The 27,529-nt window shown below is 39.2% G+C and overlaps 1 protein-coding gene across 1 annotated transcript; it reads right to left on the reverse strand.

Annotated features, from left to right (window-relative positions):
- Nucleotides 1–1,903: 1,903 nt before the first annotated feature.
- On the reverse strand, nt 1,904–27,459 carry ppil2 (peptidylprolyl isomerase (cyclophilin)-like 2). The gene is made up of 14 exons (XM_079688137.1): nt 27,296–27,459; nt 27,056–27,105; nt 25,893–25,938; nt 25,453–25,515; nt 25,154–25,205; nt 24,345–24,396; nt 24,025–24,116; nt 23,129–23,218; nt 20,201–20,276; nt 19,893–20,053; nt 17,522–17,597; nt 14,766–14,872; nt 10,925–11,014; nt 1,904–6,237 (listed from the first exon to the last, which is right to left on the reverse strand). Exons 1-14 carry the CDS (start codon nt 27,325–27,327, stop codon nt 6,136–6,138), a joined length of 1,089 nt encoding a protein of 362 aa, XP_079544263.1. The 5' UTR covers nt 27,328–27,459; the 3' UTR covers nt 1,904–6,135.
- Nucleotides 27,460–27,529: the final 70 nt, after the last annotated feature.

Below are 27,529 nucleotides of genomic sequence, written 5' to 3' on the forward strand. Positions count from 1 at the left end.
GTACATAGTGATGTCACTATGTTACAAAGGGGTCCAATGGATTGTGGGAGAGAAACTCCCTCTGGAAGGAAATTTGGGATGTTAGCCTTTGCAGATCATATACAGCCCAACGACCTGCTGTATATAACACACCACAGGAAAGGGAAAAACCCCAAAAGCTAAATAAGGGCCCCTTTATGCATTTACACATTGGCTGTCAGACAAGAGGGTTGCCATTGTGACACGATTAAACCCATTTTACATAGTTTGCATAAAAAGGAAACAAATTGCAGGCTGTACGAAGCAGTGTTTCCCCTAGGATGGAGTCATAGCAGCGGTGCTAAGGCTAGTGGGCCTAGCATAATGTGAGTGCGGAGCGCGTGGATTTTTTAGTGTGTGCGCGTGCGAAGTGCGCCCCGCCAATTTGTTTCTATGTGTCTGCCAGCACAAGAAAGGCTCTTGAGGCATAGTACCTAGCCAATTTGCTGCCCTAGGCGAGATTTTATATGTAAAGAATAAATGAAAAATCTCTACAAAAGACAAATGCACTATAAAAACAGAAACTTATTGACATAGGTAATATACGTCAAAATGACTTCAAATGTATTCATTATTGTATGAACATGTTTGAATTGGGGGGTGGACGTCACATCCTCTAGGGGGGTCCGGGGGTATACCCCCCCCGGGAAGATATTTTTGAACATTTTAAAGTAAAATGCTTCAATCTGGTGCACTTTGAGCACACAATTACTAGAGACCTGATCAAGGGGGTACAACTCTAAAACACCCATATAAAAGGATCGGTTTACATTTTAATAATCAAATAAGTATATGAACATAACCAATAACCTACCATGGCCAATAACAAATACATTTAACTATTTATTTTTGTTGTTCATTTATATCTTATTTTACCAGTTAACATTGATTTATTTATGCATGTTTTTGTATCTCTCCAACTTTAAACGATATTTTTGATTACTGTCCTATAGTATACATTGGAATGATTTCAAACCTGTTTTTAATTTATCCTAATAATTATAAAGGAGTGCCTTGGAAATATGTGTTTACATCATTTGTGGTCAAAACGTTTGAGACCCACTGAGATGACTTAGACCAGGGTGGGGAACCTCCGGCCTCCGGGCTGTATACGGCCCGCGAGACCATTTGGTACGGCCCTCGAGGTAATTTATAAACACACGCAAAAAAGAAAAAAATTCAAGAAATCTAGACCGCAAAATAATTAAACAAGTTTGTTCTTCCTGGCCAAGGTCAGGGTCCTTGAACACAACACGAGCCTAACGTGTCATCACGTGGTATATGTCTCGTCTGACAGGAGTGTAGTTCTAACGGAGAGCACCAGAACGCGGCTCCGGGCCGGGACTTCACAAATTGCAATACCCATAAGGAGCTGTACACATGCCGCAGTTTTTGTGTGGCTGTGCCTTTAGTTGAAAGCCCAGTGGGCGATCTGTTCATCTGTCATACTGATCATACAGTTAATAACTTTGTTGTTATTAGCATCTGGTTAGCTAGCTATGCTAACGAATATAAGAAGCTTTTTCTCCAACCAGTGAGGTAAAGGCACATGTTTATATGATCATTATAGTTATAGAAAAATAAGAGAATAAAGTAAACAGGTATACAATACTAATATGACAGTAAAAAAAAGTTGTTATTAATAAACAAGAATACAGTTTAAAAGGGAAGTGATTTGTAAAATATCCATAAAGAAAAAAATCTGCTTGCAGTTCTGTTTCATATGGGTGTTGAGAGATGTATCCATAGATCTTTTCATGTTGCTCTCAAAGTGCACCAGATTGATGCTTTTAACTTCAACATTTAAAAAAAATCTTCCTGGTGGTGCATGCCCCCAAACCCCCCTAGATGAGGTTAGATCCGCCCCCCCCCCACACTTAAATCATGTCCACATGGATATGAAACTAAATACATTTGCACACATCTTGTGTCCATATCTTTCTGTTTTGGTGGTCATGCCACGGTGCATGAATGCACGGGTCATGGTCAAATATCTGGATTAAGAGGTTGCTTTTTCTTTGCACAGCATGAAAGAAAGGCGAAATGAATGGGCTGTGATTTGAGTTTTTTAAGCAGACGTTGAGTTCAATAATTTGTCCTCGAAGGATGTTGTAAAAATTGAAATGGCCCTTGAGAGGAAAAAGGTTCCCCACCCCTGACTTAGACTAAAGTGAACTATCTAAACACTCAGAGTCCTTTACCTCACTGAACCTCTCAGTCTGACAGGAGAGCTCTCCTCCACCCTGGTTGTAGAAACATCTACTTCTTATATCCGTTAGCACCAGATTCTAATAACAACAGCGCCGGTACCGGTGCGCCCTCTCTCTATCCCTCGCTCTCTCTCTCACTCGCACTTTGGCTGTGAGCTGCGGGCGCCTGATAAGCCGACATCCCCCACTTTCATCACTTACAGCGCCCATTAGGCTTGGGCGGTATGACGGTATTACGGTATACCAGGGTATTTCGAAATACCGTCGGTATGATTTTCAATACCGTGACGTCACAGACTGTGTGCCAAATCACAGATGCGTTTCATTCTATTACACTGACACGGAGTTTTGACAGGGACGACATTGGTTGTAATGCACAGCACGCGCCAGCAGAGGGCAGGGGAGGGCAATCCGTCTTTCCCGCTCTCAGAGCTCAGCACAGAGCTGAGCTGAGCAAGATGGCGGCAGCATTTGCCGGCCCCGAACTCGGACAACTAGTAAAAAAGAAAAATACCTCTGCGCCTGTTTGGGACTATTTTGGGTTTACTCGTCGCCAGTGACTTCATCCAGCACAACGAGAGACAGAGGCACTTCTTTGGGAATGTTTAAGACGGGGTGAGTGAGTGTTGACATTTTTTAATCCTATGCAACTGGTTGATGGTTTTGTAATCGAGGTCGGACGGTTTTAAAAATGATAGCATTTACGTGCTAAACATTCACGTGAGTAATCCAATTAATCAAATGGAAATAAGGTTTTTAACACATGCACGGAATAATATTGCCAAACTAGTTAGTGAATATAGCAAACTTTATTCAATAAGTCAAGTATTTACTCCCGGAAAATGTTTATGTACGATGATATATTGTTAACTTAGCTCACTATGGAAACAACGTCAGACATCTACAAACGCGTCCTGTATCCGATCTCAAAATGTGCCATTTGCACAATGTGTCATGTATGCAGCCCTTGCGCGCACGTCGCGGCACTTTGCGGGCGTCTACCGGCTCGGGCTGCATTTTACACCGAACATATAATATACCGTTCTAAACATTTATTTGCCGCCGAACGCCACCTCACTCAAGTCGACCCAAGTCATACCGTCAGTGGCGGCTGGTGGAAAATATTTTTGGTGGGGCTGTTGATATAGTGAGTAAAAAAAAATGTTTGGGGAGAAATTACCCCTTAAATTGGGACTGATACCGTCACATACCGTATACCACGGTATGATGTCAGCAAGGTATGACGGTATGAAAAAAATGATACCGCCCATGCCTAGCGCCCATCGTACAGGGCAAATGAAAAGTGCAACCGGAATGAAAAGGGTGTTACATTTACTTAATTATGAATGTTGTTACATCAAGGCCGAAAATTAGGATGAGAGCACCAACGGTCAAAAATGTTTTTTCCCCTCCCAGAGCTACCAGCGCAGCACCCCCCAGATCTGGCGCCCTAGGCAACTGCCTGTGTCGCCTATGCCAGAAATCGGCCCTGCCAGTACATACAGTGGCAATGTCTCAAGATTTAGCAAAAATACACCTTTATTGAACATACAGTAACACAAATACTACAAATCCACATAAACAATCAAAATGAAAAAGGGTCGCCACTTATTATTATTATTTTAATAAAAAAGTAAAAGTACCTAGGCTGGCACCGCCCTAGCAGCGGCGCGCATATTTCAGCAGCGGCGCTGCGCCGCCACTATTTGTATATAGGGGAAACACTGTAGTACATATTCAAAATAGAGAAACAGATATAAGGCACAATGTATTTTCAGGAGACCTCTTTGCCCTTGAACATGGAGCCATGTTGTTCGCCTTCAGCAGTGAATCATTCATTGAGATTGACTTCATCATTATGAGTCATCACGATGAGAATACAGGAATACACACTGCATGAGCTTATTGGCACCCGACAGGGTGAGAGGATTTGTCGCCTTGAGGTGTGTTTCACTGTGCTGCCAGCTGGTGTACAGGCATGGAACAGTGTGTGCATACAGTATATATAACTACAGTATGTGCTGTATGTACACTGAGTGTTGGTGCATACTACCAAAAATCAACCCGGCTTGTGCAGCCGTCAACTTCCACTGGTGACACTTTTGCATAATTTATCAACTGGCTGATATCTTAGAGTAACACTGGATCATAAATGAAGGGGGAGCCAGAGAGGAAAATGAATTCTCACCAAAGAGTTAAGCACTAAATCAAACTGAATTTCTTTTAATGTTCTTTAAAAGACTCATTGAATGCTTTCAGTACAATATCCTCCAGCGACTGAGATGCATCTGCGATAACGAATGCATTATTCGGCATTTCAAAAAGTGCCAGCGTATGCTTCTTGTTTCATATTTTAAAGGCTCTTGTGGAAAGTCAATGTTTAAAACATTTTCTAGGAAGAATCTTTTTCTGAAGGGTTTTAGATAAATGAGGCTCTACGGAAGTTTAAAGGAAGTGTTAACGCTACAGTGAGCAGTCACCCGCATGTGTGAGGGATCCGCTCTAAAACGTAGGGGGCAATTTTTTTAGGATTTACTTGAATCAAAAGAAATTCAATATCTTATTTTTCTATCTCTATCCCCTGCATCAAAACACTTTGTACCTGCATTTTCCCAATAATGCAAATTCTAAAAACACCCGGAATGCACAGCCTTTTTAGTTTTGTTTCATCAGCATAAAATAATTACAACTGCATTATGTTTTGCAAACCCGTTAAGCAGAAGGACAATAAATGATTTTTCTGTATCACCAAAAAGCAGAATACCAAAGAAAATATTAAATTGCAGACAGTTTTATCCCACAGCTGCAATAAGACTGCTAAACGCCTGAGCTCTGTTAAGTGCCTCCATAACATAAAGCAATAATCTGTCAGCATCTTACAATTTACAATAAACAGTATTTTATTTTACAGTACAATATTTCGTTTTACATTCTGTTCTCGTATATCTTATTCTATTTACATATATAGTCTCCTGCATTTACTTAGTCACTTTCAACATTAACTGCATTATTTAGCTTATTGTATTCATACATTCTTCTGACATGTATATAGTTTACTTTATCTGCATTACTTGTACATTGTACTTCTATTTGCTAGCGCTCCAACAAGGACGGGACATCTCTAAGAGGTTGACCAATCACAACCAAACTGGCCAGCTAACCAATCAAAACAGACTGGGCTCTGGTGGTGCTGCAGCACAGGCAGTATGAGACAAATAAAGACCTTTTGAACATTAAAGCATGTAAACACATCACAGTAGGGGCACAATATATAAATATGAACCTGAAAATGAGAATGATAGGGCCCCTTTAACACCTGTTCTTATAAAAGATACAGAATGAAAACAACAAATGATTGGCGATAGTCCAAAGTTTTAAAGCAGTCTCCTGTGTACTATTATCTTTGATGATACACACACATTGAATGCAAGTCACTACTGAATGTTAAATGACTGTTAAACCGGGGAAATCCATCTTTTAAGTCCAGCCAAATGTCTATTTATGGGTTGTGTTCACATGTTGTTCCATCTAGGTGCTGTCGAGAGCTTTTACCCACAAGCCAGGGACTTAGCACCTTCATAAATCTGTCATTGTTGACTAGTTTTGCCTAGCGTTAGGAGAGACGCTGACAGACACAAGGCACACCTTTGTGCTTCAAACTCTGTAACTTAACTGTATTAGGCCTTCAGTCTATTACACTGAGGAGCCTTTTAAACTGGGTTTTAAAGACAGGAAAACAACACTGAATGCTATAAAACACCATAAATTCAGCCTTCTTCCATCTGCACCATCTGTGTGTGCTAAAGTGTGGTCTTCACTCCCCTGTGCCTTAACAGTATATTTAGAAACACTTTTGACTTGCATCAGGAATTGCAAGCTGTATTTACACAAAGCTTCCAAAAAAAAGCTATAAATATTTCAACAGAGACGTGTCACGCAATTCAAAATGTGTTTTGGGTGCAGTCCTCATCTTACCTGTACCGGTGCCAGTGGGGTCCCCTCCTTGAATCTGGAAACATTTAAAAATAAAAACTGTTAGGTTTGAATGACGTTAGCTGCTGCACATTAAAGTTGTTCCCATTACTTAAAATAGTAAAATGTCTCATTTTCTGTAAAGTGGTCTTTAAATAAACCATATTAGTAAGTATTTCCTTTGACACAAATCCAACATGGTGGCCTGTTCTTTGTAAGTGTTAGCAGTCACTGACGCAGGATACAGGTCTCTATTGTTCAGGCTCAACTTTCCTATTACAGCTTGTATTGGAGAGTAACTGCTCTGTGCGTTTCTTTAGTAAAGAAACACTGGGGGGGGGGGGGGGGGGGGGGTTATGACCAATAACACCAATAACACTACTGTGGAGCAAAGGTTTGATGAGGGGCTGTGCTGTTACAGTGGACACGTTGTGCTTGTGGACAGAAGTGGTAAAAAGTCCCTTGTGAAAACGTCTCATTATACTGATGGTCCTCCACTGCCAGAGGTCCTTCTGGATCTGAAGGAGTTCCTGGTGAACATGGATCTTCACGCTAATGGTCTCATTTGCTTACGTAGGTCATTTAGAGGAATTAATGTTGTTATAACCAGTTAGAAGTTCCTGTAAGTGATTAAAGGGGCCCTATTATGCTTTTCGGGGTTTTCACTTTCCTGTTGTGTGTTATATAGGTGTTTCCGCAAAGACAAAAGTCCCGAAGTTCCCTCCAGACGGAGTTTCACTCCCACGAACTCTAACTGCATAAAGACTTTAAGACTGTGAAATTGAATTGAACCAGAAATGTAGCAATGAGGGTTTTAAAAAAATGCAAACAAAGGTAGTAAAGAAATGCATTCAACATGGTTTTCACTCTAAAGGCCCTGACACAACAAACTGACACCAAAGAACACGTCCCGACGGAACACGACTGTTGTGTCGCCTCACGTCTCCTGCGTCTTGGCCAACAGTCGCACTGGAACAAGCCGCAAAGACTTCAGCCGATGGCCAAGTAGCACGTACGAACTGCGCATGTGTGAGTAGCAATAATTCTCCTTACCAGCAGGCGGCGGTAGTGTGTATTCATCATTCAAAGGAGGCAACAACCGGAAGACAGAGAAGAGGAACAGACTGCGTGATATAAATAAACAAACAACAAATAGCGTGTGCGTTCCATTTTCACTCTCGTCCATCGAAAACATGTCTTGTGCGGTACTGGAGCTATCAGCCATTGGAGTGTTGCTTGCGGAAGACATTCTTCGTGCCTTCTTAAAGCGTTTGTTTACGTCCCTCACCTCCGTTTCGCTTCTCATGCACTGATTCGCTAGCTGAACAGCCAATCAGAGTGATTTATTTGGCCCGACCCGACGCATGGCCGATTCAACATGTTGAATTGGCCATGCGTCGGCCATGAAAGGCCAAATAAGCTGTGTCACGGCCGACGGTGCGGGACACACCAAATTGAGTTTGGGCGACTAACACCGACGCCGATAATTGGCCTGGTGTGTCCGGGCCTTAAGGGTCAAACACACATGGCCTCGAAACAAGTTAAATAGCCATTCAAGGTCTCTGAACATTTGTATTTTATTTATTTTCATACTTTAAAAAGGTTACAAAAAATAAAAAGCAGTTCTTTCACTACCGACTCAAACTACATAATCGGAAAACATTTACTTTTGATTATATTTGTTGTTTGTATCAGCCTAATCAAAGCGAATGGAGACAGACAGTAGGTTGCAAAATGCAAGATTCACTCCAACGTGGTACCCAAGAAGAGTCACGTGTGAAACAGGCTCAAAGAAAGGGTCTAGAGACTATGATGCAACTGAAGGGTGGCAGCCCTCTCACATTTCATAGTAAACACTTGAGAAGAATCACCTGAGGATGTTCTGTACTTACATTACATTACATTGCATTTAGCTGACGCTTTTATCCAAAGCGACTTACAATAAGTACATTCGACCAACAAGATACAAACTTGAAGAAACCAGAATCATAGTACATCAGGTTTCATAGAGCTAAAACATTTCAAGTGCTACTCAACTGGCTTTAGATAAGCCAGTCCTTTTTTAGTATATAAGTGCTTTGTTAGCAATTCTTTGTTAGTAATTCTATCGCTCGAAGTGGAGTCGAAAGTACTCTCACTAGGTCCTGATAAACTACTTTAAAAAGGGAAAGTGAGGGACACAATTATTTTTGCCATTATTAATCTGCTTGTTGTTATGAAAGGAATCTCCCCCAGGCCACCCTTTGGTCATTTTCAGCCGCGTAGAATGAGTCCAAGGCATAAGTGGCACAGTAATTATAGATAAACAATTCACAGCTTGCCACTGTCTTTGAAAACCAAAGGACAGAATAATACAAAAAAGTTACCAGGGGCCTCATTTATTAAGCCTTGCTTAGGATTCACGTGGGAAGGTTGCTTACGTAGGACAAAGCAAATAAATATGCACAGACATTTTTCCGATTCATAAAACACTGCGTACTTGCGTAGGACTTGCGTGCGGCATGTCCTACGCCGGTTTCCCTTTATAAATCACAATCAACTCGAAATGCAGCGCAGCTTTTGCGGGCTTCACGTAACGCCCATATTTGCCTATAAATAATCAAAGAAACGCCCCGTATTAATATTCATTTTGACTGACTGCATGAAGAAGATCGCAGCAAATGACGACACAACAGCTAAAAAAAAACATCTCACACCGTGTCAGATTGTGGTTCTTTTGGGGAGGTGGAGATAAATCATTGTTTGGTGGATGCAGTTTGAACCAGAGTAGCAGCATGGAGGTCGGATCGTCACCAAAATAAATAAGTGGTCCGAAAAAAGTTAATGACAAAATACACATAACCTTCCTCAGGCAGTGTGTCAGTGTGTTTGTGCCGGGGACAAGGGGCAGGGGGCAGGGGGCAGGGGACCCCCCCCCCCTGTTCCAGCTGTTGATCAGCTGTGCGCAGCGTCTCCAATGCAGCCTGTGCGTCTCAACCACCCCCCCCACCCCTCAGCAACTCTATATCCACCAGTTAAACTAAATAAAACTAATATGTTGAGTAATATTAGTTGCCAGATATACCAAATATATGGTGTTCTTAGTTTCCATACCTCCTGTGTTTTATGAGTGACTTATCAAGTCTTAGAAAACGGCATAAAACATGATAGTATATCTAACCATGCTCGTATCTATACAACCTATAGAAATGTAAAACGGCCTCAGTTTAGACGTAATTCTGTCCTTCTGCATACCGCATCAGTTATGAGAATACATGTCATAACATTAAGACAACATATTCGAGGTGGTTTTCAATAACATATATCTGTATTTATTTATTTCTCAAAGTTACGTTTTTGTGTGCACTGAGGAGTCTCAAACAGGCGTTTGTTTAATCATTTTAAGATTGGCTTCAATCAATTTTTACGAATGAATTCTTCATATATATGATACATGAGAGGTAACATTTTATTTATGTTATTATTTTCACATATTTCTCTCCATTCTTCCTTCTGCCAACGGTGTCGCAGTTTCTCGTCTCTCCTGTTTTTGTCCGTACCGCGTACGGATGGGTCAGAGTTTGCGTGGAGGACCGCACATTTTCCTGTCAAGTTTGTTTTTTATAAATCGCAAACAGTGCGTAGAAACTGCCGTACGCCATCTTTTGAGCGTACGCACCGTTTACAAATGAGGCCCCTGATCTACACTTGGAGCCCCTTTAATCTTTAATCATGGGAGAGGCTGCTCTGGAATACACAGACGAGCGGCTGGTCAGAGACCTCTGTTTCATATTCTCTGCAAGAAAATGTTTCACTCATCTCTTAAGCAGAAAAAAACTAAAGACAATTATTATTCCAACTAAATAAATTGTTATAAAACAGTGGACAGTACATTTTTTTTTCAGTGACTAGCATTCCATTTAAACAGGGGATGTTCTGGAGGAAAAACCTTATCTAAATCAAGTTTATTACTTATCACTTTGTGGGGGTTTTCCTTTTCCTGTAGTGTGTTAAATAGGTTTGTGTACATTTGAAACACCAGGCGATGCGATATGATTCACCCTTGTTGCGATACAGTTCGATACGATTTGATTCAACATTATGCGATACGATACGATTCAACATGATGCAAAATAATGATACTTCAATATGGTACGACAGAGGGTTTTGATTTTATTCCTTATATGCAGCAAATCATAAATCAACAAAAAAGTTTGTTACATATTTGGTTCTCTCTACTAGCACTGCGCATCCCATCATGCTGTTTCTTTTTTACCTTAAAAAACTCTCCAGAGTAGGTTACAGTACAATTGTATAACACCTCACAGTTAAACAAATTGTTGATACATTGCGCATGATTAACAATGTGCAAATAACAAATGCCATAGTGCAATGCCCATACAGCTGCAAAGACTGATGTGCTTAACACTCATAGGCTAACGCACCAGTGAGCAGAAAGCAGTGGTTTCTATTTGAACAATAAAGAATACAAAGAACCTTTCACAAACAGGTATTTCATAACTGCTTACAATTGTAAGGAAGACATTTAAATTATGATTGGCCGTCAGAGGCTGCTGTAAACTAAACACCACTCTCTCTGACATAACACCTCACTGAGTGATTGAACTCATATGTCTAACTTTCAGGTTTCCTCGTACTACGTACTTTAAAGCGGCAAGTTTTTAAGATGGCTTTGGTGGTATGCAAAACACAGAAAAGCATTTGTATCTGGTCAAAGTCCTTACCATGAAGTTCCTGATGGACCTGTGGAAGACCGTCCCATCATAGTAGCCTTTCTTACACAGACCGATGAAGTTCTCTCCAGCTTTAGGAACCTAGAGGACAAAGCAAGCAAAGACTGTTTAGACACCCACGGTAAAACTAAATAGATGAAATAGAATGTTCCCAACGACTCTCAGCTTTGCATCAGCACAGTTCTAGTTTCAGACACACTGAGTGGGCTCTCCACAGCAAATCATATCAGCTACTTTATAAAGTCATTCTTACTGAAATCAGTGTTGAGGTAAGGCATTGAGCTGAATGTCTATAACTGTCTGATGATACCTTACTTTAATAACAGTATTTCAAATACTACCTAGGATAAGTATGCAAGTCAAGATATTGTATTGAAAGTATTAAAACTCAACGCAAAAAAAATCCCTTGTTATTGTTGTATAACAACACTAAATTAGATTTCATTTAGCTGACACTTTTGTCCAAAGTCATTTACAAAAAGTGTATTAAACCATGAAGAGATACAATTGGGAATTGTGTAAATCAGTTATTAACACAAAAAACATATTGAAAGTGCTAGAGCATTGGATTCAAATGAGCATGTTTAAAATGATCGGTACAGAGGAAAGATTTTATTTTTAAATTGGCCCAGGTGCAGTCGTAGCAGGTGGGTTTTCAGTCAAGGTTAGAAGATAGTCTTTCTACTGTCCAGATAAAAACAAAATGTACAGAATGATGTTAAGGGCATAGATTAAAATGAATATAGTGAGAATTTGTAGTGACTCTTTAAGGGAAGGGATGGGCAAGCTCTTCTGAATTGTACCCAAATGGATGATTTTTACTTTGACTACAATGACCTTTTGTGACGGTTCTCAGAAGACATGTGACCGATAGAGAGGTTATATTTGAGCGTCTGGTTAAGGCTGACAGCTCTGAACTCACATGAACAACAAGCAGAGACACACACACGTGTTACTGTGTCTAACCTGTTAGAAGAGTGTGTTTTAAAAAATGACGGAGAGTTCATCTGTTGCCTGAGGCGGCCTCACATATCTATATTGCCGGAAGCCAGGCTTTACAGTCTTCTAAAAAACTGTTTTGTGGGTGTGAAAACAACACAGAAATTTGGATCTTTTCCCCTCTTGCTAAAAAAGGTCATTCCTGGGCCATGAAAACATTCAAGCATCTTGTAAATCATAACAAAAACACCCATTGACAGAAGCTCATTTTGACTGAGTGGCACTGTGTGAAAGAAGCCGGCTTGTGTCCCCAGAGCTGGAGGCGTGGCTTCGACGCTGACGGCAGTCCGGTCTGATGCTATTAACGTCAACAGCACAGCCAGCGTGTGATTGCGTGAGAGACTAATTTTTTCCCCTTTGGCAAAAATTGTTGGTGGTTTCCAAGAGAGACCAGATGCTTTTGTAAAAAACTATTTTAATGAATTGGCCTTCAGCCGTGTGACAGGTTTGTCCAAGCTCTACTGGGTCTTGTCTGCCATGTCTTACGTTTGCTGTTCAATGCCTCTTCCCCTCTTTTATAAATCCAAGATTTTTAAAAGCACTCTGGTACAAAGCAGCTTATTGTTTTAAACCTCGACAAAAAAGAAGAAGATGTTTTGTAACGAAAAAGGAACACCGAAAACAGTTTACACATTAGATACTAACACATGAATGAAAAACATGCAAACTTAAAATGTTAACGACTCTTTTTGGAGTTTCTACTTCTTCATCTGAATCCCATTATATGTTTAACCTGAATGTCCCACGTCAGAGATCTTTATCTAACTGAGATGAATGAAGCGTGTCTGCATGCATGCTTTCCTCTTTCTGTGTGTTTCTGTGTTGTAGGTCGAGCCTCGGAGCGTTTCAAATGTGCAATTTGGAGACTTTTTTTTAGATTTTTAATCATCAGTGATTTCAACATGAAAACATTGTTTGCGGAAATTCACAAAGTTTGAAAGCTTCTTCATATCCCAGGCCATCAACATTACATTATAAGATCATGAGGAAAATAAAAAAATGTTTTTTAAAAATAAGTAAACTAATCTAAAATAATATATATATAATACATATACATACATACACATATACACACACATCTATACACATTTGTTTTTTTGTGTGTGTCTGTGTCCATGCATGTACTCTTTGAATAACTAAAATACTTATCTTATTATTTAGTTAAACTAATTGTTAATTAAAATAATTGTGTGCATTAATGACATTTCGAATAGTCTGTATAGTGTTATGAATTTGAGTATTTTACGGAGCCCCCTAGGGGACATGGAGAAGAAAACAAATTTTATTTGAACAAAAAAAAGAAAAAAGTGTTTTGCGAGATCCCGCAAAACCCCTTTGCAGTTTGTAGACGGCGCATATTGAACTTTTCTGATAAAAAACGACTCTGTAGCTCGTTGTCTACCTTACTATGATTGTAAAGTCATGTTGTTTGTATTTTTACAACGTTATGTTCACGAGTTATTGATCCGCGAAATTCGAATCTGTCAATAACTCATCTCAGAGGGACGTGCATGTCCCCTCGCTCTGAGTGTTCTCTTGAGGTGTCTTTCACTTATGTGAAACCCGTGCCTATTGCCAAGCACTGATGTTATATCTTTATATTTAAGTAAGTCAAATCGATGAACCACTCCATTGTTGTGGTTTCTGTGTTGCCGAACTGACCAGGAAGTACATTGAGCTAAATGAAAAGTTTGCGAGATCTTGCAATACTTATTTTTTTCAAATTATTTTTCTTTTCTTCTCAATGTCCCCTAGGGGGCTCCGTAGCATTTTGAGGGGGGGGTGACCCAGACATCCAAAGCTGTGTGAGCCAATGGGCTCTTTAACAGAGAGGTGGGCTCGGGATCCGTTTGACCGAGAGTGTATGTGACAGTGAAGCGGCACTCATTAATTCATAAACAGCAGTCCACGAATAGAGCTGCAGACTTGTGTGGAAACCACTGGGGAGGAGGGGGGGGGGGGGGGGGAGTTGGAGGGGGGGAGTTGGAGGGCAGGTTGTCTAACCGCTGCAACTTTCCCCTCGTTACCCTGATTCGACAGCTCAGAAGCCAATGACAACCGAGCGCACGGAGCGCCCTGGTTACCAGGGCAGAAATGCATTCCTGGAACTCACGCTGTCTCTCTGGAGCCCCACACCTGACTAAAAAAAAGGAGAACACAGGAAATGCATCTTTGCCAAGATGTCAACTTGGCAGCCCGGGGAAGAGACTCTTCAGGAGGCTGACTTTAGTGTTTTAGATGAGTCACCTGAACTACCATTTAACCGCCGCATAGTGCCAAAGCTACCTTGCAACCGCATTATTTGAGAACCTTTTTATAAGCAAATTATACCTATTAAGTCTGAATCACAGCTTGAATGTCAAAAAGTTTTCAATTATAAAGTTACATAAACCTTTATATTTGATCAGCTAGTCTCAAACATTTACTAGTATAACAAATGACATCAGTTCATTATGTTTTTTATCTTTTCTAACATCCCTCCAACTCTACCTGGCAATCATACACCTGGCGTATGATTTTAAAGAACTTCAAAGTCCCCTTTTCACTTTTAGTTCTATCCTGCAGCAATCATGTGAAAAAAGAACTGAGCCTCAGTCAACTCAGTTACTACTTCTCAAGTTGGGGAGAAGTAGAAACTGAAACCCTGGAGGAATTTCCCCCAAATATTCCCAAAAAAGCTTTTCTACCTATGGCATGTTGAGGCATTTTTTTTTATATATATATATATATATATACACACATATGTATATGTGTGGGTGGGTGTGTATGTGTGTATGTGTGTATGTGTATGTGTATGTGTATGTGTATGTGTGTGTGTGTGTGTGTGTGTGACCTTATCACAATTCAACTCCAGGTTCAGGTCTCCCTTGTTGGTGTGCAGACGGACGTAGCCTTTCTTCTTCACATACTGGTAACGCACCGTGTCATCTGCGATGGCATCTATAAGATAAAAGTGATATGAAGCTAATTTATATATATATATATATATATATATATATATATATATATATATATACACACACACAGTGGGGCAAAAAAGTATTTAGTCAGCCACCAATTGTGCAAGTTCTCCCACTTAAAAAGATGAGAGGCCTGTAATTTTCATCCTAGGTATACCTCTACTATGAGAGACAAAATGAGAAAAAAAAAAATCCAGACAATCACATTGTCTGATTTTTAAAGAATTTATTTGCAAATGATGGTGGAAAATAAGTATTTGGTCAATAACAAAAGTTCATCTTAATACTTTGTTATATACACTTTGTTGGCAATGACAGAGGTCAAACGTTTTCTGTAAGTCTTCACAAGGTTTTCACACACTGTTGCTGGTATTTTGGCCCATTCCCCCATGCAGATCTCCTCTAGAGCAGTGATGTTTTGGGGCTGTCGCTGGGCAACACGGTCTTTCAACTCCCTCCAAAGATTTTCTATGGGGTTGAGATCTGGAGACTGGCTAGGCCACTCCAGGACCTTGAAATGCTTCTTACGAAGCCACTCCTTCGTTGCCCGGGCGGTGTGTTTGGGATCATTGTCAGGCTGAAAGACCCAGCCACGTTTCATCTTCAATTCCCTTGCTGATGGAAGGAGGTTGTCACTCAAAATCTCACGATACATGGCCCCATTAATTCTTTCCTTTACACGGATCAGTCGTCCTGGTCCCTTTGCAGAAAAACAACCCCAAAGCATGATGTTTCCACCCCCATGTTTCACAGTAGGTATGGTGTTCTTTGGATGCAACTCAGCATTCTTTCTCCTCCAAACAGGTCTAGTTGAGTTTTTACCAAAAAGTTATATTTTGGTTTCATCTGACCATATGACATTCTCCCAATCCTCTTCTGGATCATCTAAATGCTCTCTAGCAAACTTCAGAGGGGCCTGGACATGTACTGGCTTAAGCAGGGGGACACATCTGGCACTGCAGGATTTGAGTCCCTGGCAGCGTAGTGTGTTACTGATGGTAGCCTTTGTTACTTTGGTCCCAGCTCTCTGCAGGTCATTGACTAGGTGACCCGTGTGGTTCTGGGATTTTTGCTCACCGTTCTTGTGATCATTTTGACCCCACGGGGTGAGATCTTGCGTGGAGCCCCAGATCAAGGGAGATTATCAGTGGTCTTGTATGTCTTCCATTTTCTAATAATTGCTCCCACAGTTGATTTCTTCACACCAAGCTGCTTACCTATTGCAGATTCAGTCTTCCCAGCCTGGTGCAGGTCTAACATTTGGTTTCTGGTGTCCTTTGACAGCTCCTTTGTCTTGGCCATAGTGGAGTTTGGAGTGTGACTGTTTGAGGTTGTGGAGAAGTGTCTTTTATACTGATAACGAGTTCAAACAGGTGCCATTAATACAGTTAACAAGTGGAGGACAGAGGAGGCTCTTAAAGAAGAAGTTACAGGTCTGTGAGAGCCAGAAATCTTGTTTGTTTGTAGGTGACCAAATACTTATTTTACCGAGGAATTTACCAATTAATTCATTAAAAATCCTACAATGTGATTTCCTGGATTCTTTCCCCCCATTCTGTCTCTCATAGTTGAGGTATACCTAGGATGAAAATTACAGGCCTCTCTCATCTTTTGAAGTGGGAGAACTTGCACAATTGGTGGCTGACTAAATACTTTTTTTCCCCCACTGTGTGTGTATATATATATATATATATATATATATATATATATATATATATATATATTTTATATATAACTACTATGATTCTGAAAGACAGCGGCTGTCATTTTTGAAAAACTATTTTTAGATGTTATTGATTGTTTGCGAGTCTTGATGCAGCAAGTCCCCCAGAGCCTCTCCAGATGTTTCTTTAGATTACATTCATTCTCCTATAAACAATGTTTATATTCAAAGTTTTCCTAGATACAAAGCAGTCAGTGACCTTTAAAAAAGCTAAAGAAAAATCTGCAAAACATTTAAAGAAGAAAACTAAGTAAAATAAAGTAGCATAAAATGGAAAAATGTAAGTAAAGTACAAGTACCCCAAATTCGAAATTAAGTAAAAGTAATTAACTTTTCTTTTTTTTACACAAATTGATAGGGTTGTTTTGTGTACAATTTATTGTATAATTAATGAATTGTCAAGTTTAAGGAAAAAAAGGCAGATAGTCATTTTTTGGTAACTTGAGCTTCTTAACCTTGAAGTCACTGAGAAATTCTTAGAGCTTTTTGGTTAAGTGTAAATTAGTGTTTAATAGAAGATCAGCATTACCCTTTGTCTTAGGTTGTCTTTTTTGTTAGGAGCACATCCATAGAAATAATGGCACGCCAACCTTTTCGCAGAAACATAAAAGGGGACAATAAATCCAAAAGGTTCCTCTTCTAAAAGGTAACCGAACCTGCTGTACATTAAGTTGCATAACAGCTCATCTCTCCCACCTAGCAGCTCAGGGGATGACAGGAAGCGACATCACAGGCGAACTGAGCGGCTCCCAGACGCAGCTACACTCGGCTGGGAGCACGGAGCCGCACTTTGTTGAAAAAGAGCGGGCGTGACTAGCCACTGTCCCCTGGAATGATAAGTATTAAAGAGACTAAATAAGAAGAGGCTAATGTCTCCGTCTGCTGGGGATGATGATGATCACTTGCCTGCTACATGTGTTGTTGCAGGAGTCATGGCTGTTGATGTGAAGGAGGCAGAAACTCTGCCCGTAGAGTAGTGAGCCTGAGGAAAAAGAAACACAAATATCATCTTTTATGATGTGTTTTAAAACTCTTCTTACTACTCCCACTGTTAAGGTATCCCTTTACCATGTTATGACTGTCTTCAAAAGACAGTCAATTGAATGGTAGTTTTTCTTCTTCAATTAAGTACAAATAAAAAACAAATTTTCATAAATCATTTAACAAACTCACTTCAAATACAACCAAACTATGCAGACATCTCAGAATTGTTTTTGATGTTGCTTGACAAAAATCTGTTTTATTTCAGAGCTTTGAAATGCATTTCAGGCTCAGTGACTGTCAACTAACCTGTGTATCGATCTCAGACCACCACTAAAACTGCAAAACGGGATTATTTATTATCTGGTTTGATTCAATTTGGTTACCCTTGAAATGTGTGTCTTTTATTGCCTTATATAAACTTAAAAATAACTGCCTCAAACTCAACATGTGGATTTAAATAGCCCCCTTTGTGCTTTTTGGAGTTTTTCCTTTCCTGTAGTGTTATATAGGTTGTTGTGCATGTAAATGGTCTGCAAAGGCTAAAATCCCAAAGTTCCCTCCAGAGGGAGTTTCTTTCCCCAGAACTCCTTTTTTTACTTGCGTAAAATAGTGACATCACTGCGTAACACTCACGCTTATACTGGCTAACGCTCAGGCTAACCAATCAAAGCGACCTTAATTGACTAGACTTCCAACAAATTGTAGGTGATCGGCCAAGGGGCAGGATATTTTTTTCACAACAGAACCGGCCAGCTAATCAATCAGAGCAGACTGGGCTCTGGCACAAAACACAAATATGAACCTGAAAAACCTGAACATTTAAGTATATCATAGTTTGTCTAAAAATATAAAATCATAAATAACCAGTACTTTCAGCCCCAATTTGTACATTTGCCCCCGTTTTGAAATATTCCTATAGAGATTATGATCAGCCAAATATGCATAGCCGGTTGTGACGCTAAGTGGTGCCTAATGACAGACTCTGCAGCTTGTACATTTATACCACTTTCTAATCAAGAAGCTTCGGAGATGTTTTTTAGCTTCTTTGATCTCAAAATGATAGTAGAATAACTCAATAGCAATATGCAGCATCCAGTAATACCATAAAACGGTGAGAATGGAGTTATTTGAGTCAATAGAATAACAACTGGGGGAGATGAAAGCAGAGATGAAAATGCATTTCAAAAGCTCAAGTCTATTCTGCAGTCCTGGTTTGGCGTTCTTCTGCTCTAGTTATTGTGAAGGCGCATGAAAGCCCAGACTTTACCTTGTGTGCTCCGTCTGACCTATATTCCCTGCTCTCTCAGATGCTGTTGGAGCGTCACCTCGATGGTGAACTCGAGATGGAAAGCAACTGAGGAATAGCTCAGGTGTAAAAAAAAAAAAAAACAACGTAACGAAAAGGGAGCAGACGAGAAAAGTTGTTGATGCCGTTCAAATTGAACCATCCTCATCAGGTCATTCAAGGACACGGACACGGTGGTACACGTGGCCACGTTCAACCTTTTTAGTTACACATCTGTGAGTCCTCCTACAGTTAGACCTTATTGGGTAAGGTAACGGGAAGTATCTCAACTAGATTTTGAATTGAAGACAATGAACTCACAGCATTTGTAAGAAAGGGCTTTGTTTTTTTCGATTTCTCTCTAAGGCTGATGTTTCGGACGAACACATAAGTATTTTCTTATTTAAATATACTTCCTTTAATGTAGGCATGAAATATCAGAAATCTTCCTCACAGCACTGTGAATAGTCTTTGTTCCGTTTCTGGATGCAGTTGTTTTCTTGTTTGCGGACATTACTGTGTCCATGCATTACTGTGTGTTAAGCTCCCTCCTGTGGGCAAAGTTAAAATGACACATCCACACAAAATGAAAGCCCTCTTGAAACGCTACAGCAGCACAACTGAAGATTGAAATGATTGATTAAAAAATAATTAATAGGGTAAGGAATGCCAAATCACCATTTCTAAGAAGTAAATAATGATGTTTGACATCCCATTTGTATACGGTCTATAAATTGTAAAATGTAGATGGCTGTGTAAATTGCTGTGTATCCCCTCGCTAAGCTAAAGGCGGCTAATTTACGACGTGATGTATCAGACATTCACCAGAGAGTGTTCACTGACATAGCTAATGTCTCAGAACAGAACATTAAAATATCATAAAAGCTTGTGTGAACCACAGACCTTATTTCAGGCCTCTGACCAAAAACCCTTGAAAAAAAGGTTGATTTTGAGATGAGGGTAACATGCTAACACATTCCTGCACCACTCTTTAGTGTTTTAGCTTACAGCGTTCAGTTTGTCTGTCTTCTTGTCCACTGGCTCCTTCATAGTGGAAGCCAGGAGCGTGTCCCCCTTGTAGTCTTTGTACAGCTCCGCTAAGGTCTCCCTGGTCTCCATGTTGGTGGTTTTCAGGTGGTAGGACGGGTGCAGCTTGGCCTTTTCTTCATCTGACCCGTGCCAGGGAAAACACAGCAAAGGGTTAGAAATGTGAAGTTCAGCAAGTTCCTACTCCAAAACCAAGTACATTTGAACCTGATTAGAAAATCATTTAAAAAAGGCATAACTCCCCATCCCAAATAGTTTGGAAAACTCACCGGGATCCAACAACTTCAAGTTGTTTTTCACGTGGAAGAAGTCGGACACGTTAAATTTATCCAGGTTTGTTGGGTCCTGCAAAGACATTTATTTATTTGTATCAATAAAAAGAGAAACTTTTCCCTAAATAATGAGCCTTTTTTGTAGGGGTGCACCGAATGGGAAATTCTTGGCCGAAACCGATACCGAAAATAGGAAACAGTTGGCCGAAAACCGAATGCCGAAAGGCCGAAAATGATTAATAGAAATATATATATATTAGGGATGTAACGATATACCGAATATCGCGGTATCGCGGTAAATAAACTTGCCAATACCATCGTGAAACTGACAAAATCTACCGCGATTTTTAAAAAATAATAATTAAAAAAAAAAAAAAAAAAATTTAAACACTTTTTTTTTTTTAAGCCTTTATTTAACCAGGTGGTCCCATTGAGATCCTCGATCTCTTTTTCAAGAGAGACCTGTCCAACATGGCAGCAAGTAGGTTACAACATGAAAATAAAACAACAGATAACACAAAAGGACATCGTATTTACAGGGCTACATTTACACACCTAGAGACATTGACAAGTACCAACCATATATTTATATCTCGCCATGTCAATAAGCCTGGCGTTAGACTTTTTCGCTGTCCGTCTTTTTGACAGACAGGATCGTAAAATATCCGTCAACATATCACGATAGAGCATGCTCGTGAACTGTCAACGGTGGGGGGGGGGGGGGGGGGGCGGTGTTATGCCGTGTGTGCATGCACCTCGCGGGACGCGCACAGCGTGAAGCAAAACCTCCCAGACATGTATTGATCTGTACGGCAAAGTACGGTTTGGGAACTATATCATTTCCTTTTGGAGGGCATGCATAACACGGCATAACACCAGAGCCTCGCTGCGGGGAAACGTTGGCGCTGTTCCGAGTTTGTTCTAATCTGTCAAAATGACAGACTGCTTTCAGATTTTTCTGTCATTGTTAAATAAAATATTCGGTTAACGCGACCACTGGTGTCCCAGCAACATCAGTACCAAGCGAGATAGTTGTTTCCAGAGCAGGGGATATTGTAAATGCCCAAACACCCCAGCTTATAAATACCTGGAAATGTGGACATTCTCATATTCCTAAAAACCTGTCTGATGATGCTGAGTGAGTGACTAGTGAGTTTGAGTTGAGTTACTTGAAAAACTAAAGTGAAACTTGATTTATTTTATTGCAGGGTCTGATTATTAAATGTCCTTGTTTATTTGTGAGATGCAGTGGCATAAAGAAAATGCTTACTTTGTTTGGTAGTACCAGTAGGTACAAAAACACTGGTTTTCTTGTTCCAGTCTGTTACTGTCACTTTGTTTTTGACACTTTAAAATACTGCTATCCTACAAAAAGGCTGTAAAAATCAGATTTATTATGTAATAAAGAAACATTTTCCGAGTAAAAAAATGTTTTATTGAAAAAAAAAAAATGATATTATTCAATATCGCGATAAATACCGTACCGTGAACTTGTTATCGCGATATTATCGTACCGTGAGTTTTTGGTATCGTTACATCCCTAATATATATATATATATAATATATATATATATATATATATATATATATATATATTATATATATATATATATATAATATATATATATATATATAATGTATGTACCCATGTTGTTCAGCTACCTGATTATGGAAAAAGACATGATTATGGCAAAACTTAACTTAAATAATAATCACTTATGGGTCCATAAAACATTTATTCAGCACTTTTGAATGCATACAGTACATTAATTCCAAGTCAAGTGCATTTTCTTTTCTCTGTAGGATAAGTACAACAAAGTGCATTCAGAACAAAGCCAAGGTGCTTTAAAATAAACATCTAGGCCAGGAGGCCTACAACAAACTAGTGTAAATAAAGACTGTAACAGCCAGGCCTTCAACAACAACAAATGCACCAATAAGTGCATGCATACAAATGTGCAAACTGGATAAATCCACATGAATGTAACTATTTACAAATGAAATTACAATTGAATTTCAAGAATCTGTAAATAAGGCTGTCTGTCCTCATAAGCAAAGTAGTAAACATTGTATAAAGATACATAAAGTGAAAACTGGATACAAAATCCACAATCAATTACAAATTAAATTACAATTTCAAGAATCTGCAAATAAGGTGGTCTGTCCTCATGAGCAATGTAAACAACATTGTATCATTTAGATAACGAAAGTACAATTGAACACTGTGCTGCTGTCATTTCCCCCTAATGATAACCTGAGATGGTGAATTATAACTCACAATGAAAATTGTTCAGGAAAGTGGGTATAGAGTAGACATGTAGAACTAGATAAGCTTATGATAAGCCAGCCTTGTCTACTTATTAAGGAAAAGTGGGAGGTTCTTTTTAATGAACAGTAGCTTCTCTGCTTTATCAGCCATAAGTCTGTTCCTCTTCTCATCAAGCACATGAGAGGCAGCGCTGAACAGTCTCTCGCTGTCAGTGCTTGTGATTTGATCATACTCCGCATATTTGTCCGGGTGTTTTGATTTCAAGTGGTGGAGTAATCCCGAAGTGGTGAAAGTCTTTGCAGTTACACCCCCTTGAGAAATGTCAGCTGAACACGTTTTACAAATCGCATTCCGCGCCTCTTTCTCTGATATTTTGAAATATCTCCAAGCGCCAGACATGTTGGCTGTGAGCCAGCCGCGAGCATGGTCGCGAGCATGGTCGCGCGCCGTGATTGTCGCCGCGTTTTGATTACGTCATCACAACAACACGTTAGCTTACCAACGTAACCCTGTTCCCTGAGATTCGGTGACATTTTTCGGTGCTAAAATATTCGGCCGAAAGGGCCTTTTTAACCATTTTCGGCCGATAATTTTCGGCGGCCGAATATTCGGTGCATCCCTACTTTTTTGCAAACCGAAGTAAAGCAACAACCCACCTGAAGTACTATGATGTCCTTTCTTGTGAAGGGTTCGTCGGTCAGCAGGTCTTTAAAACTTTTGGTCTTGATGTTGAGTTGCTCAACAGCCTGAGTGGAAACAGAAATGTAAAGAAATAAAGAAATAAAGAAATAAAAGCTTCTCTTTGTACGGACTTAAGGGAATATTCTCCACCCTTTATATTGATCTAGGATCAGTGCTGAAGGGGGAACTTGCTCAATAGCACACACTAAGGAATTGGATTGCTTCGATAGACAACCCTGATTGGACATTTACATAATTTAGGTTAAAGAGATAATTAATTCATTTTTGTGTTTTTGTTTTTATTGATTAGCTTAGATATACATTATTGATACCAAATTGGGAAATGGTTTTACTACAGCAGAATATTAACAAGACATTGCACATGAGTTAGGCAAATATTTAAAAAATATACAGTAGGTATAAACAGTTCAAATGTAAATCTCAACAGTGGAACGATATATCTATAGAGTATCTGCAGATACACCAATAGATGAAGAAGAACATATAAACTAGCGAGTTGCACTTTCTTTTTAATTCTCATTTAACAATATGACCGGTTTGTTTGTTTTGTTTTGATCAGACAATAATAAAAACAAAGTTGAATTCTACTTTTTGTAATGTTTCTGTAAAATCAGATCAAATGTGTACATTTGTTTATCCCTAATTATTTTTGAAAAACATTTTTATACAATGAACTCAGTGTAATGTAAGGCAGCGTCTTGTGCGATCATGTGGGCTGTGCCTCTGTACTCTATTACACAGTCGATCAATAACGTGTGTGTGCGTGTGCGTGTGCGTGTGTGTGTGTGTGTGTGTGTGTAACTTTAGATATTGATGTGCGTTACTAAAAGATTTGTGTGATTTCACCCACCTCATTGGAGAACACATTGCCGGTAACCTTGTTGGTCACGATGTGAGAGTTATTTGTGAAGACGTTGTACAGAACGGGGCAGTGATACTTTCCTGGAACAAGAGAAGAAGAATCAGAAGCAGAGTCTCAACCTGTTGCCACAGGCGGAAAAGAAAGTCAACCCTTTAAGATAAAGACAAGAGCTAAGGGCTTTGACCTTTATTTTCCAAATGACTGGCTGATTTGAGTGATCAGGAAATGAAGCGGAAATCTAAATATCAACCGATTATCCCCCTGTGTACCCTTTAAGGTTAAAGTATACTGGAAACATGCAGATTTACCATCGGTGTTCTTAGCAATCGTAAGTTTGATGAGGGACTTCACTTCCAGTTTCTGTGGGGAAGAAGAAATACTGAGGTGTTAGTGTGTAATCATACAAATAATGTGATCAAAAAGGAATTTTCACAAAACCGAATTGAAAAAACAAATTCCCATTTTCCTTAAAAAACAATGAGGACATTTGACTGCTGTGTAGACTTCTCTTGAGAGTGTTAAGGGCTAATGTTTATAAAGAGCTGTCAATAGTTCATTCATTGAACTGTCGAGACTACACTACGAGAGTCACAGCAGTCACATTTAGACAGCTTGAAAAATACATATTTGGGAAATGAAAATAAAAACCTCTGAAGTGTGAATCTTTCAAATAATCTGTTTACTTTCAATAAAATGTCAGAAAATCTTAAACATCTGTCGGACCGACGAAAACCAAAACATATAACATTTACGATCGAGGTGTTTGAAAAGGAGTAAAACATTTGAAAAGCGTGAATCATGATGATCTTTACATAGATCACTACATAAATAAAAAATATTGTTGTTGTTTTTGTATTCTTTTTCTTAAAAAGCACTACTCTAAATTAAAGAAATGTGTCAAGTATTGTATTTTCTAATTATATTGGTATCCAATTTAAAAGTTGTGTGTTTCTCTACCTACCCAAGAACAGTAGCTAGTAGCTGCATTTGGAACAATGCTTTTCTTTCCTTATTAGCAGATTCATGTTTATGTGTCACTGAACCTGACTAATAACTAGGGTATGCAAGTGAACCTTTTAATCACCAAGAAGCTGCTTAATGTGCATTGATTTCTTACCTCTCCAGAGATTGGATTAGTGCCATACCTCTTGATCCACGGGATGATGCTCCTGAAACACAAGGTAGCAGGAAGGGATATTCATTTAGGGTCAAACAAGACACAACCACAACATATTTGCATTTAATGGTCTACCAACAAACGTCCTTTTTTCTCATCTTGTTTTTAGATCTTTGCCATTTCCTTTCCACTTGTGTTTAGTTTGACACCAACAATGGAATAACAAATCTTAAAGGAGGTTTACTAAGAGCTCCTTGCAACAGTGGCTGACATACACGTATGAACCATATCCTACTTACAGCAGGTCAAAGACGACCCCCTCGTCAGTACAGACAGGATACTCAAACGGCTGCAGGGACAAGCTGAAAGGTTTCAGAGAAAACAGTCAAAATGTATACATTGATAAACGTTGTTTAACTTACAGTTAGTGAGCCAAAATGCACATATAACCAGGTGTTAATAGATTTTATTGTTAAAGCTAAATATAGAGCCGCTGGAATCCAGCCTGTGAACCCTTTACGCATCATCCCCTCCATCTCCTCCTTTCAATGTCATGAATAAAGGCTTAACTGACCCAGAAATCATCTTTAGAAATTAAAATGTCCCCGTCTGAGCATTACAGTATATTGCTGTCATTTATACTCGATGCTGGTGAAGAGTGTGGACAGAATGTGTTACTGGTCTAATCGCAACCTTACTGGGCAGCATACAACTAAAACAGTTCTGAGGAATCTCTTACCTGCAGTGGTCAAATGGAAGCCTTCTAAAGTTTGCTTGTGGGATTTCTGAAAAGTAAAAGCATTAAATGGCATTAATATCAGTGTGGCAGTATACATGGAATTGTCAGATAAGTCCAACTACTGCAGCTAACATCAAGTTATAAGATTGTAAAGCTTAAAACAGACTGGAGACAGAGGGGATGACATGAAGCAAAGGGCCACGAGTCGGATTCAAACCTGGGTCCTTTTTAAGGACTTGTCATTAGTATATAGGCATGCACTTATCAGGTGAGCTACTCATTCAGTCAAATAGTGACTCCCAACTTGTTAATCTAATAACATAAGTTGTTTCTATTTACTTTTTAATATTTACTTATACTATATTTTTCTGTATTATTGTGTTGCACTGTTGGAGAAACCTGTGACCTAAGATTTTCATTGCCATAACTACTCTGTAGCTATGTTCGTATGACAAATAAAGAACCTTGAACCTCGTTTTTTCCCCTCTACTCTGAAGTTACAAGGGGAAGTCTTTGTATAGCATGTTTTAAAAAAAATATGATTGCATATGATATTATGAACGCTTACATTACATGTTATTAAGCTGATGCTTACATACATTTAAATACCGTAGACATATGGCAGAAATTGTGAAATGATGTCAGTATTGGCTGTCTCAAAAGAGAGAGTATCCTGGGTATGTGGACTTTTGGTCAACAAAAAGGACATTTGAAGACTTTTAAGTGTTTATTTGAGAAGTTAATTGGACAATTTCTTTGACGAATTATAGACTACACAAGCATGGATTTTTTTTTTAAACGGGCAAAGAAACCAATATTTAAAAAATGGTTGCAGCCATTGTAAATACAAATTAGCTAATATTTCGATGTATTATTATAACCAGCTGCCACATTAAGTGATAAACAAATTAAATCATAATACATAACTATAATTCATTTTCACACACACTACATCATTATTGTTTTTTCCTTGTTTAAGTTATGTTTTGAAAGCTTGACTTTTCAGTGACGTTATTTTAGCAGTTTTCCAACACGGGGAAACAATATAGTAAAATATAAAAGACAACAATCATGCAGTTACTTATAACCGTTACTGTTAGCGTCTACCGTTTGTTTTGACAAAGGTATATTGAAAGGTAATTTAGCCAAGAAATACAACTCACCTGATTTCTTCCCTCCGTAGAAGTGTGTGTACTCAGAACATGTGATGTACCTTGTTATGCAGATAAAACACATATAAATAGCAGGAAAGACTATGAATCTTGAATACAGTTGAGCCTAACATACTGCCAGAAAAAGGGCTATAAGTTAGCTAACTCGTTAGCAAAGCATATAAGCTAGCTAAGCTAGCAACAACAACACACGTCGTGCGATGTATGTTCAGGAAAACCTCAGATACTCACATTTTATCTTTTTGGTGCTGTCGCTTCCCCATTTTGAGTTTTTTTGTGGATCCCAAAAAATATTAAGAATAAAAACGATAGACTTTATCGTCAACAAGACCCAACATTCGCTTCGTGTGACTTCCTGTTTACGTTCTTCTTCGTGGACGTCTCTACTCTAACTCTCTAACTGCGTAACACTTATGGCAATGACACTACACTACGCCCCCACCGGAAGAATGGATAATACAACAA

This window comes from Notothenia rossii, assembly GCF_949606895.1.
Source record: "Notothenia rossii genome assembly, chromosome: 6".
Lineage (NCBI taxonomy): Eukaryota > Metazoa > Chordata > Actinopteri > Perciformes > Nototheniidae > Notothenia > Notothenia rossii.

Excerpts from the sequence above, each read along its gene's own strand:
- ppil2 (XM_079688137.1), bottom strand. The coding sequence starts at position 27,327 with ATGGGGAAGCGACAGCACCAAAAAGATAAAAT. Across the intron at positions 25,939-27,055 it reads CTACGGAGGGAAGAAATCAG|AAATCCCACAAGCAAACTTT; the intron begins GTGAGTTGTATT and ends TTTACTTTTCAG. Across the intron at positions 24,117-24,344 it reads GATTGCTAAGAACACCGATG|GAAAGTATCACTGCCCCGTT; the intron begins GTAAATCTGCAT and ends CTCTTGTTCCAG.